At 59.6% G+C, this 16,252-nt stretch overlaps 2 protein-coding genes across 2 annotated transcripts; one reads left to right on the forward strand and one right to left on the reverse strand.

Annotated features, from left to right (window-relative positions):
* Window positions 1-2,280: 2,280 nt before the first annotated feature.
* Window positions 2,281-10,734, forward strand: ints6 (integrator complex subunit 6). Its single transcript, XM_086147555.1, has 18 exons — window positions 2,281-2,534; window positions 2,628-2,705; window positions 3,122-3,271; window positions 4,513-4,602; window positions 4,977-5,160; window positions 6,346-6,471; window positions 6,564-6,715; window positions 6,894-7,046; window positions 7,180-7,312; window positions 7,391-7,485; window positions 7,558-7,668; window positions 7,918-8,127; window positions 8,315-8,441; window positions 8,875-9,017; window positions 9,094-9,271; window positions 9,353-9,706; window positions 9,852-9,945; window positions 10,134-10,734. Exons 1-18 carry the CDS (start codon window positions 2,424-2,426, stop codon window positions 10,225-10,227), a joined length of 2,583 nt encoding a protein of 860 aa, XP_086003681.1. The 5' UTR covers window positions 2,281-2,423; the 3' UTR covers window positions 10,228-10,734.
* Window positions 10,735-10,939: 205 nt separating this feature from the next.
* On the reverse strand, window positions 10,940-16,022 carry serpine3 (serpin peptidase inhibitor, clade E (nexin, plasminogen activator inhibitor type 1), member 3). The gene is made up of 10 exons (XM_086148058.1): window positions 15,921-16,022; window positions 14,549-14,680; window positions 14,122-14,407; window positions 13,542-13,769; window positions 12,738-12,980; window positions 11,887-12,085; window positions 11,692-11,792; window positions 11,518-11,604; window positions 11,353-11,436; window positions 10,940-11,117 (listed from the first exon to the last, which is right to left on the reverse strand). The coding sequence occupies exons 1-10, from the start codon at window positions 16,020-16,022 to the stop codon at window positions 11,065-11,067; spliced, it is 1,515 nt and encodes a 504-aa protein (XP_086004184.1). The 3' UTR covers window positions 10,940-11,064.
* Between the last annotated feature and the right edge of the window lie 230 nt (window positions 16,023-16,252).

A 16,252-nucleotide genomic window follows, 5' to 3' on the forward strand; every position in this document is an offset into this window, starting at 1 on the left:
AGCCACTTCCGCTCTACAAAATAAAGCTTCCGGTGTACTTTCAAAATAAAAGTTCAATCTGTGTCTGGTTCTACTTTCCTGCCGCTCGGTTTATATTCGATTTCTTCATCTTTTCCGCTTCCCTTCTGGCAATTTCAGGCTTTTCTTATTCAGCGCGTTAAAATATGCATCGTTCTGGTGACAAGTCTTTTCACACGTGAAATGGTGAATTCATTAATGTCGCGTTTTTGCTTCATATAGTGATGTATTTTATATATATAATGTATTTTCATTAAAATTCCCTGGGCTCTCTAGTTGCTGACGCCGAGGTGAGCGTTTCTTGAACGAGCCAAGATAAAACTGTCATGGTCAAAACGAACATAAACCCATAAGTTTCAAACGTGCATTATCCGATTTCGATAACTTTTTGGGCGATAAAAACGTTAAAAAACGAATTGTTTGGTCACGACCCTCGGCCTTCGACGCTTTTATGGGCTTCGGTTGAAACCGGAACTGTCTTTGTTTTTTCCTGCTAACTTTACATCCCGACTCGGCGCCCTGAACGAAACATGCGAGAATAGTTTCCGGTACGGACTTTCAAAATAAAAGCCCTAATGGCGACTCATAAGTATTTCGCTGCGAACACGAAATTTGATGCAAATAAACGACACAGATTCTAAACAAATGTGACTTTTAGTCAAGCAGTGATGCGCGTTCATTGTGAAACACAACGATGTGACGTGTTTAATCGTTGCAAGACTACAAATACGAAACAAAAACTTGATGATGCGGCTTTGTTTATCCTTGACTTGATATTTAAAGAGAAATACATGGGAAGAAAGCAAATAGAGAAATAATTGCGCGGGGGGTCGTGGCGATACCAGCTGTGTCTTATCTCTGTTACATCGAGAAAAGGGAGTTCCTCGTAAAAGAGCGAACAATAAACTCGGTAAATGATCCACGCGAACAGACGATCGTTTGTGAGAAGTTTATTTTTAATAGTTCCGGGACAGAAAGTCCCCCGGGTCTCCTCGAGCTGCAGAGAAAAAAACATCAGGAGGTTGTCGAACTTGCACACACACACGGACACACGCCCGGAAGCTGCGGGGCGGCTCGTTGTTTGCGGAGAACCGCTGACAACACACACTTTCCTCTCGATACACACCCGCCGGGTAACAGGTGGATGCACCGGAACACCGGAACACGGCGACAGCGTCTCCACCGGGCTCTTATTGTGAAAGGGCGTGACACCGGAAACTGATGTGACTGATTCTGAAACTCCTCAGGCACACGCAGACTTTCGTCCGCCACATCTTTTTGCGGAAGTGTATTGTTAAGTGTTATGTAAATTGTGTTGCACAACCGTGCGCGTCCGCTCGGGCGTCAAGTGTCACGTTGGTCGTTCGGGACGGCGTGGACGTGGACGTGGGCAGACGGGAAGCTCCAGCCTGAGAAGTGTGTCACATGACACGCGATCAGGCCGGGAACTAAAGTCACACGACGAGGTTCACACACACTCGTGGAGGTGGGGGATCCTCACACTCCTATAGACACACACACAGTCTGGCTTGCATGTGGCCGCATACACGGATAGATGTGTGGAACATGCGGAGACACATTCGTGCAAGTGTGGGGTTCCTCAGGCTGACATGGACACACACACACGCCATGTTGGAGGTCGGTGTGTGTGTGTGTGTGTGTGCGAGGACACGTCCGTTGCTGCCGCTGCGCCTCGGTGCTGGCTTCGGTTCAGGACCGCTTCCTGGATTCCCGGGTGGCCGTCGGCGTGCGTGACGTCATCGGCCGGCAAACACGAGTGGGCCGCGGGTCCGACGCGCACGGCGCGTGCACGCGGCCCGCCGAGCGCGCAGGACGCATGCTCGGAACACGTTCCCGTGGCTTCCTGCCTCCCGGGGCCAGCGCGCATGCGCGGCCCGCCGCTCGGAGCTGGCCTTATTAGGATATGGTAATGAGTGAGTCGGCGGGGCCAATGAGGCGCCGCCGTGTCGGCCACATGACGCCCGTAGCCCTCCGTGTGGGCGGGGCCCCGCTCGGGGGCTGCGCTTAAAACCCCCGGACGGGCTCGAGCGCAGTCAGTGTAGGGCGAAGCAGGGACCCACTGTGAGGGGGAACTTTACGACCATGAAACTTGGGGATATTTGCATTATATTGTAAAAACCGACAAATTCCCCCTCGAACCAATAAGCTTCCCCCGGCCGTCGATCTTTTTAGTTTAGTTGGCCCGAAAAGGGCCTTTCCACTCACTATTCTTACACTTTTTTTTATTTTTTTCGAAAGAATGTGTGAGATAGTCAGTTAGCCGGCTAGCTAGCTAGCTAGCTAGCTGGGAGGTGAGAGAGGCGGCGGGAGAACAAAAGGGCTTCCCGGGTTCCGGCCGCTCGTCCCGGCACCGAGCCCATGCAGGCCGCCCTCTCCGCACCACCATGCCCGTGTTACTTTTCCTCATAGACACGTCCGCGTCCATGAACCAGCGCACCCACCTGGGCACTACCTATCTGGACATAGCGAAAGGCGCTGTCGAGACTTTCATGAAGGTACTGTACCCGCGGGACACGCCGAGCCGCGGCGTCCCTCCGCCGGCCGACACCGAGCATAACCTCCCCCCTCCCCGCTCTTCTCGTCCGCAGCTCCGGGGGAGGGACCCGGCCAGCCGCGGGGACCGCTACATGCTGGTCAATTTCGAAGACATTCCGTTCGGGATCAAGGTAGAGTTTGTGTTCGGGTCGTGTCCGGCTTCGCACTGCGCAGAATCGAACCTCACCCCCACCCCCACCCCCACCCGCGGCCCCTCCGCCTCCACGTTGTGCCTCCACACCGGGAGGATCTTCAGGAGGAGCTTTGTAGAACCTCCGAAAACATGGCGGACATTTTGTGTCAGTGGGAGCAGCGAGGAACTCTGGGTGTTTTTCATCCGCGGGGGGGGGCGCCTCCTTCTCTCGCGTGGACCCGGACCCGCTCCCCACGCCGCTCATCCACGCTCGTTAGTTCCAGCCAGGCTGGGGGGGGGGGGGGGGGGGGGTGTTGTCATGGTGACGGGATGTGATCGGCTCACATGATCGATAGCGCGCCGCCCTGGAGGCCGTGCACCGGCCGCGGCTAACCCGGCTTCTGTGTCCCGCAGGCCGGGTGGAAGGAGAGCCACGCCACCTTCATGACGGAGCTGAGGAACCTGCAGGCCACGGGTCTCACCACCATCGGACAGGCCCTGAGGACCGCCTTCGACCTGCTCAACCTCAATAGATTAGTGACGGGGATAGACAACTATGGACAGGTAGGTCAGGGCAGGAGGTCCGCTGGCCACCTCTAACCCCCCCAGTCCTCCAAGCATCAACCACCCCACACACACACACACACACCCCTGACATGAAGGCCCAGAGGTGCACGCCACCTTTATGAACACTGATCCGCATCCGGGACCCGAAGGTATAACCCAGAAGACGGGGTGTCACGGCCCGGCTTCTCCGTCGGGGTGAGACGTAGCAAACCTCAGGAAGCTGCCGTGGAACCTGAGCACAGAACCTGCTTGGTTCCACGCCGGAGGTTCTCGCAGGTGTTTGCGGGACCTGATCGAAGAGCGGGGGGGTTTTATCACCTTCCTCCTCCAGCCGGTGGAGGAAGCTGGATCCCCGATGCCTGTGTTGAAGAAGGTTCCGGCCCAGCAGGCCCGTGTGGAACCCTGTCTGAACATTCACTCCACAGTCATAACAGTGTAATAAGCAGACCCTGGTCTCCTACATGATGATAACCCTTAACCCCAGAGACCCCTGTGGCCTGCAGGTCGCTCACTCTTCTCAACATCCTCAGCTTGGAGGGTAATACCTTCATGGCCTGGGTGAAACCATGAACTCATGACTTACAGAGACCATCAGCTAGGAGGTCCATCAGGTGTTCCCTCAGTGCTGTCCTGTTAGCGTCATAGTGTGTGTGTGTGTGTGCACGCGCGCTGTGTGTTGTGGTTGTAGGCCAGGAACCCTCTCCTGCTGATGATGCAGGAGCTGTGGAGGTGCTGTGTCCTCCACATGGACTGTCCCTCATGACCCCCGTCCTGATGCAGCAGCAGCAGCTAGCAGCACTGCTAACTCCTGAGCTAGCACAAAAGTGCGGCCTGGATCTAAAGGGGATTTGGGTGGTTGGTTTTTTTGGGGGGGGTTGGCATGGAGACCGGTGGCGCAGCAGATCCCGGCGTGCCGTATCTGCCCCCTTGGCAGGTCCACCTCTGAGGGCAGGTCCACCTCTGAGGGTGGTTGTCCAGGTGTCGCCAACCCTGCTTGGTGACACTAATGTTTAGCATTAGCGGCTAGCCTCGCTGACACCTCCCGTCGCTCCATCCGCCTGAGCGCTGTGGACGATGAAGGTCCTCCTTGTTCTTCTCAGACAACACACCCCGTTCCCAAGCACCCCAAAACCCTGTTCTGGCAGAACCTGGGGTCCTCCTGTCCCGTCGGGTGTGTTGGGTGGGGGTGGGAACCCAGAAGGGCCACCGCTTCACCCAGCTGCTTCTTCTCTCCGCAGGGACGGAACCCCTTCTTCCTGGAGCCCGCCATCATCATCGCCATCACCGACGGAAACAAGCTGACGAGCGGCGGCGGCGTCCAAGACGAGGTCAGCCGCCACGCTCCGGCCAATCGGGGCCGCTTCCTGTCGGGTCGGGGACCTGCCGACCGTCGGGAGGGGTGTCCTGGGGTAGAAGAACTACAGGGGCGTAGATGTTCTCTGTCATCAGAAGGTCTGAAGTGAAGACCGACTCCTGCTGCTGGAGGACGGGCCGCTCTTAGATCCTGCTCCTCCTCCGGACCTCCAGCAGCAGGAGCTGGTGAACGTTTGATTGGTGTGGACAGAACACCCCCGTCCCCTTGGCTCCACCTCCAGAAGGTCTCTCCTGCTTCCGGAAGGGATCCGAGAAGCAGGAAAGCCCTGGAACTGGAGGCGTGCGTGTTGTTTTCCGCATGTTCTGAAGGATCTTCTCCGCCCTCCAGCTCCACCTGCCCCTGACCACCCCCCTGCCGGGCAGCGAGCTGACCAAGGAGCCCTTCCGCTGGGACCAGCGCCTCTTCGCCCTGGTCCTCCGTATCCCCGGCAACGCATCGGTGGAGCCGGAGCCCCTGGGGGGCGTCCCCCCCGACGACTCGCCCATCACCCCCATGTGCGAGGTGACCGGAGGTAGGTCTGCGGCACCTTCTGGGGACTTGTTTACGTCCTGCTTCTGGAGCCCCACGTGGACCGTCTGGGATCAGCGGGGGATCTTGAGCACCACCGGAGGTCCCGCGGGAGCAGGAGAACATCTCCCTCCCGGCGCTCCCATGTGGTCCACAGCGAACCCACCTCCGGGACCAGGCCCGGGCTGAGGGACACGAGCGGGTTCTGGTTCCGCTCTCCTAGAAGATCTGAAGAAGAACCCGTGTTCTTCATGTATCTGACGGTCCGACCACACGCGACCTACACGCACCTGACGCTATGACGTGTCGGCCGTCGTAGCGGGAGAACCCTGAAGTCTCTTCAGATCCACAAACCCTGTGTTGAAGGTCCACGACTCCCTGCACCTTCACCTCAGAGTCTCAGATGGAGCCTGGACCCAACGCCCGCCACTCCAGTGGGGTCGAGGGCTTTGCAGAAGGTGTCCTCGGCAGGGGGTCTGTAGTCCGGGCCCGGTCCCCCCTGTGTGAAGGACCGCCGATCCACGTCCCCTTCCTGTCTCGGGCTTTGGGGCAGAAGGTCCCAGAAGGCCGGCGGCTCCCGGAGGCAGAAGAGCTGCCGGCGCGAGCCGTGTCAGGACTCCATTGTCAGGAGAAGCCCTCCATTCCTGCTGATGGCAGGTCCCTCACAAAGCCCCCCCATTGAGCCCCCCATGAATGGACCTCCGGCGGGTCAGCGGAGGCCGAGGGCCAAACGCTGCCGGCGGGTCGGGGAGGGCTGCTGGACGCTGAGGTCCTGAAGGAACCTGTCCTGTGAAGACCTCACACGAGAGAGGTGATGGGTGTCCTGGAGGTCGGCGTGTCGGAGCGAAGGCGGTGGTTCTGGATCAGTCGTCAAAACGTGGCTTCTGAGAGCGCACGTGCACGCCCTACCCTCCGTGCACGTCGAGCATTACTCTCTTGACCTGGTTCCAAAGCTCCTTCACAGCAAGGAACCTGTGAAGAAAAGAGAAGCAAGGTCTTCTGGCCTGAAGCCCCAGCTGAGACCCTCTGCTGATGCCATCAGACGCCCTCGTGTGGCCGAAAGCAGTCACTGCACCCATTCTGAGTGTGTGTGTGTGTGTGTGTGTGTGTGTGTGTGTGTGTGTGTGTGTGTGTGTGTGTGTGTGTGTGTGTGTGTGTGTGTGTGTGTGTGTGTGTGTGTGTGATGCAGGACGCTCGTACAGCGTGTTCTCCCAGCGCATGTTGAATCAATGCCTGGAGTCCCTGGTGCAGAAGATCCAGAGCGGAGTGGTGATCAACTTTGAGAAGACGGGCCCGGACCCTCCCCCGCTCGAAGGTAGGAGATCCACCTCCCGCCGTCACCGCGCCCCAGAGCGCCGCAGAAGATGGTTCCTGCAGACCTCCTTGTCCTCTGGCGTTCCCGCGCAGACGCTCCGGCCGAGGCCTCCAAGCCCGGTCCGCAGCCCTGGCACTGCTCCCACAAGCTCATCTACGTCCGGCCCAACCCCAAGACCGGCGTCCCCATCGGCCACTGGCCCGTCCCCGAGGCCTTCTGGCCCGACCAGAACTCCCCGACGCTGGTGAGTCCGACGAGAGATCCGACGCGACGAGGTCTGGTAGAACGTGTCCTCGTTTAAGGACTCCACTCTCCCGAACCGACAGAAGATCGGATCGGAGGCCCGGTTCGGGTGTGGTCGCCTCAGCGCCTCTCTGGGTGAACGTTTGTGATGAAGATCTCTCATGACTTCCTGTTTCCAGCCCCCCCGCTCGGCCCACCCCCACGTGCGCTTCTCCTGCTTGGACGCCGAGCCCATGGTGATCGACAAGGTGCCCTTCGACAAGTACGAGCTGGAGCCCTCGCCCCTGACCCAGTACATCCTGGAGAGGAAGTCCCCGCACACCTGCTGGCAGGTACGACGTGGACCTGGACGTGGCGCGACGTGGTCCGGGAAGCCCGAGCCTGTGGCGTCCGAGGGGGGCCGGACGTGCGCTCTCTGACCGGCATCTTCTCGGCGTGAAGGTCCCGGCGTTCTGTGTGTTTCAGGTGTTCGTCTGTAACAGTGCCAAGTACAGCGACCTGGGGCAGCCCTTCGGCTACCTGAAGGCCAGCACGGCCCTCAACTGCGTCAACCTCTTCGTCATGCCCTACAACTACCCCGTGCTGCTGCCCCTGCTGGGTAACCTCCTCCTCCCGGGCGTCCGGAGACCTCGGAGCCGCGGTTCCTCCCTGACGTTCCTCTGCTTGTCCTCCTCAGACGACTTGATCAAAGTGCACAAGTTCAAGCCCACCATCAAATGGCGGCAGTCCTTTGAGAACTACCTGAAGACCATGCCCCCCTACTACATCGGGGTCAGTCTGCCTCTGCTCGACCCACCTTGTGAAAGTGCCGCGTCTGAAACTCCACCGCCTTCTCCCTCGCAGGCGCTGAGGAAAGCTCTGAGGATCATGGGAGCGCCCAACCTGCTGGCGGACAACATGGAGTACGGCCTGAGCTACAGCGTGGTGTCCTACCTGAAGAAGCTCAGCCAGCAGGTGAGACCTTCAGAACACCCGGACCCAATCGTCCAGGAGCGAAAGCCCCGGAGTCTTCGCGCGAGGCAACCGTTCGTTAGACCGCCTGATGGTGACCTCGGAAGCATACGAGTCCCTCCCGACACGGCCGGCGGCGGGTCCGGCTTGATCGGCCCTCTGGAGTTTGTGGAGGACGTGTCTTTGTGTCCTTGGAGGTCGACGCTTTCCTCCAAGAGCCCGTTCTCATCCTGTCTCGCCGTTTGTTTCCAGACTAAGATCGAGTACGACCGTCTGATCTCCTCCGTTGGTAAGAAGCTGCCGCCGGAGGCCGGGATCAAGGTGCGCTGGCGGGGGGGCGGCATCTCTCCGGCCCAGCGCCGGGACTTCATCCAGCAGCTCCAGAGTCTGACGGGCGACGTTGTGCCTCTGGAACTCAACCCCAAAGAGTTCCAGGGCTTCCAGCTGGCGCTCCTCAACAAGGTCAGCGTCCGGGAGCTGGTGCTCCACCGCGGGGAGGACAACATCTCCTGCACTGTCAGTGGATGACAGCGGGAGTGAGGAAGTGTACTTTGGCTACCTGTCCGGGGCGTCTCGGCCCGTGGTGTAGAACATCTGAGTGAAGCCGCAGCCTTGCGGAGACCCTGATCCAGCTTCCTGTCCTCCTCAGGGCCTCAAGCCCCAGAGCTTCAGGAACCCCTACGACATCCCTCGCAGCCACCTGCTGGACCAGCTCAGCCGCATGAGGAGGAACCTGCTCAACACCGGCGTCTGCAGCCTCCGGGGCCAGGACTCGGGTAGGACCTCCGGCCTCGCCGCCGTTGGAGCTCCTTCGGTCGGCGGTTCGGTCCGCTCCGTCAGAGAGCTCCGTCAGAGAGCTCCGTCAGAGAGCTCCGTCAGAGAGCTCGTCCCAGCACTTGGCACGAAGTGCTCGGTATCATTGTATCGCTGTTTTAGGCCGGAGCCTGAGGTTTTCGTGGAGACACCGGTCTGCCCCTCGCTATCGTCCGTTATCCTGAAACGAAGACGCGTTTGCGGTGCTAGTTTTAAGTAAGCTCCGCCCCCAATCCTGTCGGGAACGCCAGCAGCTCCTCCGTCTCCGTGTTCTATGTTGAAGATTACGGTGGACCTCTGGTACCGTCGCCTGGCGGTGAGGTTGAGCCGGTGAGCGGTGATGTTTGGTGAACCTGACCGGGGGTTTGTCGGTCCTCCTTCCTCTGGGTGTCTCAGACCAGCTCCACAGCGTGCCCATCGCCCAGATGGGGAACTACCAGGACTTCCTGAAAGCGGCTCCTCAGCCCCTGCGGGACGCCGACCCCGAGCAGCCCAAGCGCCTGCACACCTTCGGGAACCCCTTCAAACTGGACAAGAAGGTGAGGGTGGCGGCGGCGGCGGCGAGCGCCGGCGTTCTTCCGGGGCCTCCGGGCTGACCTTCTCGTGTCTTCTCAGGGGATGATGATCGACGAGGCTGACGAGTTTGTGACGGGACCTCAGAACAAAGGCAAGAGGCCGGGGGAGAACCTGCCCGGCGGGGGCCCCAAGAGGCGGCGCTGCATGTCCCCCCTGCTGCGCCTGGGCCGGGCCTACACGCCCCCCGTCACCCCCCCGGCCAGCCCGCGACCTCCAGGTCAGACCTCCACGCCTCCACGCCGCCTCCACGCCACCGCCAGACCCGTGGAGCCCGGCTGACGGTGTCTGACTCTTCCAGACCTGGACCCCGACGACGAAGGGGCCGACCGGGACCCCGCGGTCAACCACCTGGACCGGAACCACTACGGCCCGGACTCGGACCCGGAGCCCTCGGGGCCCGCCGACCTCCACCAGAACCACGCCGCCGCCCAGGACCTCCGGCACGGGGATGACGAGGAGGAGGACGGGCGCCTCCGGGGGTGCGAGACGCCGCCGGGCGGCGAGTGCGGAGCGGAGATGGTGCTGCTGGACGACCAGTCCCACCGCTTCCTGTCCGCCGCCGCCCTCAAGAAGCACATCCACAGCGAGACGGCCAAGGTCAACAACGACCTGAGGGCGCTGATCACCAAGGAGATCAGGAAACCCGGCAGACGTACGTAGCACCAGGACCCGGACTCTCATCCAGGACCAGAAGGATGCTGGATTCAACCATTCCTGCTGTCCAGGCTTGGAAGCACACTGTGAAACACACACACACACACACACACACACGGCTGATGGTCCTCTCCTCCTTTCAGACTATGAGAAGATCTTCCACCTCCTGAAGCAGATCCAGGGCACTCTGGACACCCGGCTCATCTTCCTCCAGAACATCATCAAGGAGGCAGCCAGGTGATCTGGTCCATCCACCTTCTACACACACTCACACACTCCAGTGGTTCTCCAGCGGCGTGCCGGAGCGGTGGTAGCACCAGAGCTTCCTCTGGTGGCTTCCGGAGGAACTGGATGAAAGCCTCTTCAGGAGAACCTTAGCGACGGCGTCTCCTTTTTCTTCTTCTGTAACTTAGTTCTCTGCGCAGGTTCAAGAAGCGCGTCCTCATCGAGCAGCTGGAGAACTTCCTGGAGGAGATTCACAACAGAGCCAACAACATGAACCACGTGGAGAACCTCTGAGAAGCCTTCAGGACGCCCAGAGGAGGCACCGGCGCTCCCCTCTGAGACCGCCCCAGAAGGTCCGGGTCCGGGAGGCGGAGCCCAGGTGAGGTCCGCGGTTCCACCGGGGAACGTCAAGCTCAGGAACCTTCAGCAATAAAACCCTCGGCCGCTCCTCGGCCCCTTTCGGCCGCCCCTTTAGCCGGAACGGGCCATATGCAACCCCGGGGGGGGCGGGTCCGGACCCGGTCCGGTCCGGGGGGGCGGCCCGTCCCCGGACCCCCCGCCCCCCCGGTGGACCGCCTCTGCACTAGTATAACTGGCCGCTCTTATTTACCGCCGCCTCACCTGGACTCTGCTGCGGCGGCCGGTTTGACCCCCGACCCTGTGTTGTTTTTTGCCCCCAAAGAGTATTTTGAATACACTGTAAAGCTGTAAATACCCCAGAGTACTATTTAAAGAGGCGCCAGGGAAAAGAACTGCTTTTTGTAAAGTATTTCCAAGAATAAAAGTCTATTTTACACCGAAGGGTCGCCTGGGAGGGGCTGTGTGTGTGTGTGTGTGTGTGTGTGTGTGTGTGTGTGTGTGTGTGTGTGTGTGTGTGTGTGTGTGTGTGTGTGTGTGTGTGTGTGTGTGTGTGTGTGTGTGTGTGTGTGTGTGTGTGTGTGTGTGTGTGTGTGTGTGTGTGTGTGTGTGTGTGTGAGAAAGAAACACATCCGACGACCACAGTGTACAAACGTGTATTAAAATTTTATTTACAGATATTTACAGGAAAAGTATGGTCCCTCTTGCGGTTTGTCCGAGGAGCCTCCTGCTGCTCCTCAAATAAATACCGATGGTGTGTGAGTGTGTGTGTGGTCACGGCGCCTGCTCCATGGGGTTCATCACTCGGCCCATGAACAAGATGGATCCTGAGGAGAGATCACATGATCACCTTTTACGGGAGCGTGCGGGAGGCCGTGCAGAGCTGATGGAGGTCTTCTGGGGTTCTCCATCAGGTGTTCCCACCCGTGGATCTCCGGGTGAGTTCACCATCAGTGTTTTGAGGCGTTCACTTCCATCCCGCTGTCATGTAAGTGAGATGGAAGGAGCTCCGCCCGGAGCTGTGGACCATCTGCCCCGAGGAACCGAGGAGGAACCACTCACCCGTCCTCGACTGCCTGAGGAGAAACAGGAAGGGCCGGTCGGCCTTGAAGACGGGAGCCCGGGAACGCTTCAGGAGCACCATGGCTGCGGAGGACGGCGCCGGTTAGCCAGGAAGTGAACCCGCGCCCTTCGGAGACCGGGTTCGGGCAGGCGGTCGCGGCTCACCTGTAGCGGCGGCCGCCTTGGTGCCGTCCTCCGCCACGTCCACCCGGACCTCGTGGAAGGCGTCCGACACGTAGAGGCCCTCGTCCGCTGCAGAACCGGCACCGGGAGGAGGGTGAGATACGGCGTCGGGCTTCTAAACGTGAGGAGGAGGCGTAGGACGGAGCGGATCTTCACCTGATATCCCCCTGAAGTTGGCGGCCGAGGGGTTGAAGGCGTCGCTGATGCCCATGGCGGGAAGGACCGACCTCAGGTTGAACTTGTTCTGCATCCTGAACCTGCGGGAACCGGACGAGAACCCGGCGTCACTCCGAGTCCCGGCGAGCGGCCGGGATCGAACCCCCGCCGGCGGCGGCGGCGCGGGATGTCCACCTGGGGAGGAAGATGTCCATCTTGGTTCTGCGAAGGCCGGCGGCCCAGGAGGACACCTGCCGCGCGCTGAGCTCCGCCTCGATGGAGGCCAGCGGCATCTTCCTGTCGCTGGGCAGCAGCAGCTGCAGGCTGAGGGAGCGGCCCAGGTACGGCAGCTCCAGCACCGAGTACCTCTGCTCCGAAGACGTACGGAACTGACCTGCGGACGCAGAGGACCTCCGTCACCTCGGGACTACCTTCTACGGTAGGAAGGGGTCCGGGCGGGTCCGGTTTAAGTTCCAGCTGGGTTTAGCTCGGTAGGGTTAGTTTGTTAGGATAGACTTAGCTAGAGTTAGAGTTTGCTGGAGAGTCAGTTGGGGAGGGTTGAGTGTCGCTTAGTTCATCCGAGTCGGGGATTCCAATAGCAACTCCTGAGTTCTGACCGATGGGCCACCGAGCAAAGGCTCCCGCTGAGCTGCTCGGCTACGGGACACGACGGCCAGCCAGTGTTAGCCAGAACATGGAGAGAGATTCCCAGACCCTGGGGTACAGGAGGGCTGTCGTGCTGGTCACCGCAAGCATGGCCTCGTGTTTACACTGTCCTGTGGTTCAGCATGAGTGCAGAGGCTGCAGCCTCAGCGTCGGCTACTGGAAATACAACCGACGGGGTCGAAGGTCCCCTGAAGGACTTCCTGTTGTCCCTCAGCTGCAGGAACATGGCCGAAGGAGCAGACCATGGTGTGGGACGTCATTTTTGTCGTGGCCCATCTCCTCGGGTCGTCCCTCCCTTCTGATCTAGACGACCTTCACGTTTCCCCCGGCTTTGTCCTCCTAGAATCTAGAAGATCCCGGCGTTGGTGGCGGTGTCTTACCGAAGCTGGCCTCAGAGGCCTGGTACATCATGGGGACCTTGATGGTGGTCCCGTCGGGCAGGATGAAGGGCAGGTTCTGCGTGCTGGTGAAGAGGAACTGCTTCTGCCAGACGCCCCTGAAGGCCACGGTGTTCACCAGCGCCATCTGCGGCCCGTGGCCCCACCAGAGGGCCTCCATCTGGGCCTCCCCCGACCCGGACAGCTCCCCGCTGCTGCTCCCCGCCTGGAGGGGCCAGGGCTCCTCTGGGGGCCAAACGACAACAACGTCATCCCCGGTTCTCCTGCGGGTTGATCTCAACCGGGTTCACAGCGAGGAGAAGCCACGAGGCCTGCTGCTCTGGACCTTCTGACCTCACTAAGGCCATTACGGCTGGGCTACTGGACTGGAACCAGCCTGCGCTTTGCTTCGGTGAAACGTAACGGATCTTCGAGTGTTCCGGAAGGTTCTACAGATGTTCTACATCGGTCTACGAGTGCTCTTAAAGCTTTTAAAAATGTTCTTCGTTGGTCTACTGGGTTCTACTAGTATTCTGCGTGGTTCTGCTTGTGTTTCCCATGTGTCTACCGGTGGTCCTGAGGATTCTTCTCGTTCTTCATGGGTGTACGAGGATGATCCGCGAGTCTACCAGTGTTGTTAAGGTTCTGCTAATGGTCTTTGTGGTTCTGCGCGTGTTCTGCTAGTGTTTTCCATCAGTCCGCTCCCCGGATTTGGATCCATCTCATCATATAATGAACATCTCATCAATGTTGTCATCAGAAAATCAGCTGTGACCCGGCGGTTACCATGGAGACGGCCCCGCTCACCCTGGTTCTGCCCGCTGTTCTCCGGCGGGCCGCGGGTCCGGTTCCCCGGGCTGAAGTTGGCCCGGATCACGCTGGCGTTGGACCAGGCGGCGGCCTGCTCCGTGAACTCGTCCAGGACCCGGACGCCGCTCTGGATGAAGAGGGTGCAGGTCTGCTGGAGCCACGCCCCCTGGCCGCCGTCCTTCAGGTCGCTCTGGGAGACCAGCAGGAAGTCCTGGACCCGAGCGTCTGCGGGACGGGAAGGAAGGTCAGCACCACGAGGATGAAGACATCTTCTCAAATAAGAGACCTTCTCAGACTCGGATAGGTGAAGACCCGCCGCGGGTCAAACATCTCCGGTTCAGTTCCGGTAACGAGCCGCCGTCATCCCGCCACTTAACGTGCCCTGTGACCTGTGACCCCGTCCCCCCGCGGGTCTGCCGGCGCGGGAAGGGGGCGACCTCCCTCGCGACCCCGACCCCGGGGCCGAGGCGCAGGACCGGTTAATGAGCTTAGAGCCGAGGCGGCGGCAGGTATTACGGCTCCAGACACCACCGTGCTCCGCGCCGCCGCTCCACGCCACCTGGCACCGGCGGCGTACCGTTGACGTCGTAGCCCAGCCGGGCCTCCAGCTGCGCCAGCGTGCGGCCGCGGGCGCCGAGCCGCAGCAGACCCAGGGACACGGACACGCTGGCCGGCGACACCAGCAGGTTGGAGCGGTTCTCCGTCCGGGCCAGCGCCTGGTACAGGCCCACCGAGAAGCCGGCGTGGAGCTCCTCCGAGCCGCGGCCGCAGGGGCTCCGCTCGGCCAGAACCAGGCAGAAGACCAGGGGGGACATCCACAGGGGACGCATGGCGACCGGGTCACTCCTCGGGTCCTTCACCACCTGACACATGGTGAGAAGAACATTAGTCCAAACGAGGCCGCTGCCACACTCACGTCTAAAAGATGCAGGGAAAGTTCCCCTCCACCATCTTCACCATCATCTTCTCATCATCATCATCCCTCCGCTCCAGGGGACACGCACCTGCCGCCAGGTGAGCTGATCTCCGTGCACCGTCCGCTGCAGCCGCTCCGGTGCTCGTCCGGTGCTCGTCCGGTACTCGTCCGGTGCTCCTCCGGTGCTCGTCCGTGCGGGGCGGGCGGTGTCACTGAGCGCCTGCAGTCATGGGACCGTGTTTAAGGCGGCCGCTGCGGCGGGTTCGCGGTCTCCTCGGCGACGTCCGTACCACCGCCTCCGCGGGCTGTAAGGAGCCAGGCGGAGCGGGGCACGTCGCAGACCAGCAAATCCCGCAGCGGTCGGAGGCGGGAGGAAAACACACACACACACACCGCACTCACACACACACACACACAAGCCGCACAAAACAAAAAAGTGCTGCGGCGTGATTGGACGCCCCCTCCCCTCCCCGTGGTGAATTCCCCCGTTGAAACTCATCGCTTGGCGTGTCACATCCCCGGGGAGAACACGGGGGAGGACCCACGGCCCTGGGAAGTTCAAGGCTGACACTTTACACGAGGTGTGTGTTCAGTGATGAAGAGTGAACGGCTCTTCTTCCCCGTCCGCTCTGCGGAGGTTGCGTCGCTGTTAAGCTAGCAGCTAAGCTAGCATTACCGCCGTCGAGCTAGCAGCTAAGCTAGCATTACCGCCGTCGAGCTAGCAGCTAAGCTAGTATCACCGCCGTCGAGCTAGCAGCTACCCTAGCATTACCGCTGTCGAGCTATCAGCTACGCTAGTATCACCGTCACCCGAACGTCAACGCTAATTCGCCGCTCCAAACTAGCATCACCGTCAATTGCCTGCTTGCTGTATTAGCGTCCCTGCTAACTGACTACGCCTGTATTGAGTTTCACCGCTGACTGACTTCTTGCCTGATTAGCGTCACTGTTAACTTACTGTACCTGTAATAAGTGGCACTGCGAACTGACTTCTACCTGAATTAGCGACCTTTGCTAAGTGCTCTCTCATCCACTTAGCATCCTTGCTAACTGACTACACTTCTATTGAGTAGCACAGCTAACTGACTTCTACCCGAATTAGCACCATTGCCAATTCTCTCTCACCCACTTAGCATCCCTGCTAACTGCCCACGCCCCTAAACAAATAACACTATTAATTAACTTCTACCCAAATTAGCACCCTTGCTAACTGCACTCTTGCACTCTCTAACACTGACTGACTTGCTACCTAATCAGCATCATTGCTAAGTGACTGCGCTCCTAACCATTACTTCTATCCAAACTAGCATCATTGCTAACCCAGTAGATCTCACCGCTAACTGACTTCTATCCAAAGGAGCGTCATCGCCGACAAATTTCTCTAATAAACTGCTAATTGATTAAACCCCTTACTAGCGTCCCTGTTTACTGAGTACAGTTCTAGTTAGCGCCAATGCTACATGCCACGGCTGCACTGCTGTCTGGACACCAGCAAAGACAAGGAAACGGAAGAGGAGGCGCTTGCAGGGGGTGAAGATGTCGGAGGTGAGGATGAAGACCATATCAGACTGGTCCTGTTGTCTCCAAGGATGAGATGCTGCTGCAGGAGGAACGTCGGGTGAGCAGATTCTTGTTGTAAATGGACACACTGAGGGTGGTGTGTGTGTGTGAGAGACTTCAAGCTGCTTGATGTTTATCTTCTTGAGTGTATCTCGGTCAATGTTCCTCCAAACTTGGCCGCCCAGAGTTAGCTCTGTGAGGCTGCGTCCATCTTCTCCTGAGATGTTCTGCT

The sequence above is a fragment of the Fistularia commersonii genome, chromosome 6 (genome assembly GCF_037954325.1).
Source record: "Fistularia commersonii isolate RoL2024-O1a breed Wild chromosome 6, RoL_Fcom_v1.0, whole genome shotgun sequence".
Classification (NCBI taxonomy): domain Eukaryota; kingdom Metazoa; phylum Chordata; class Actinopteri; order Syngnathiformes; family Fistulariidae; genus Fistularia; species Fistularia commersonii.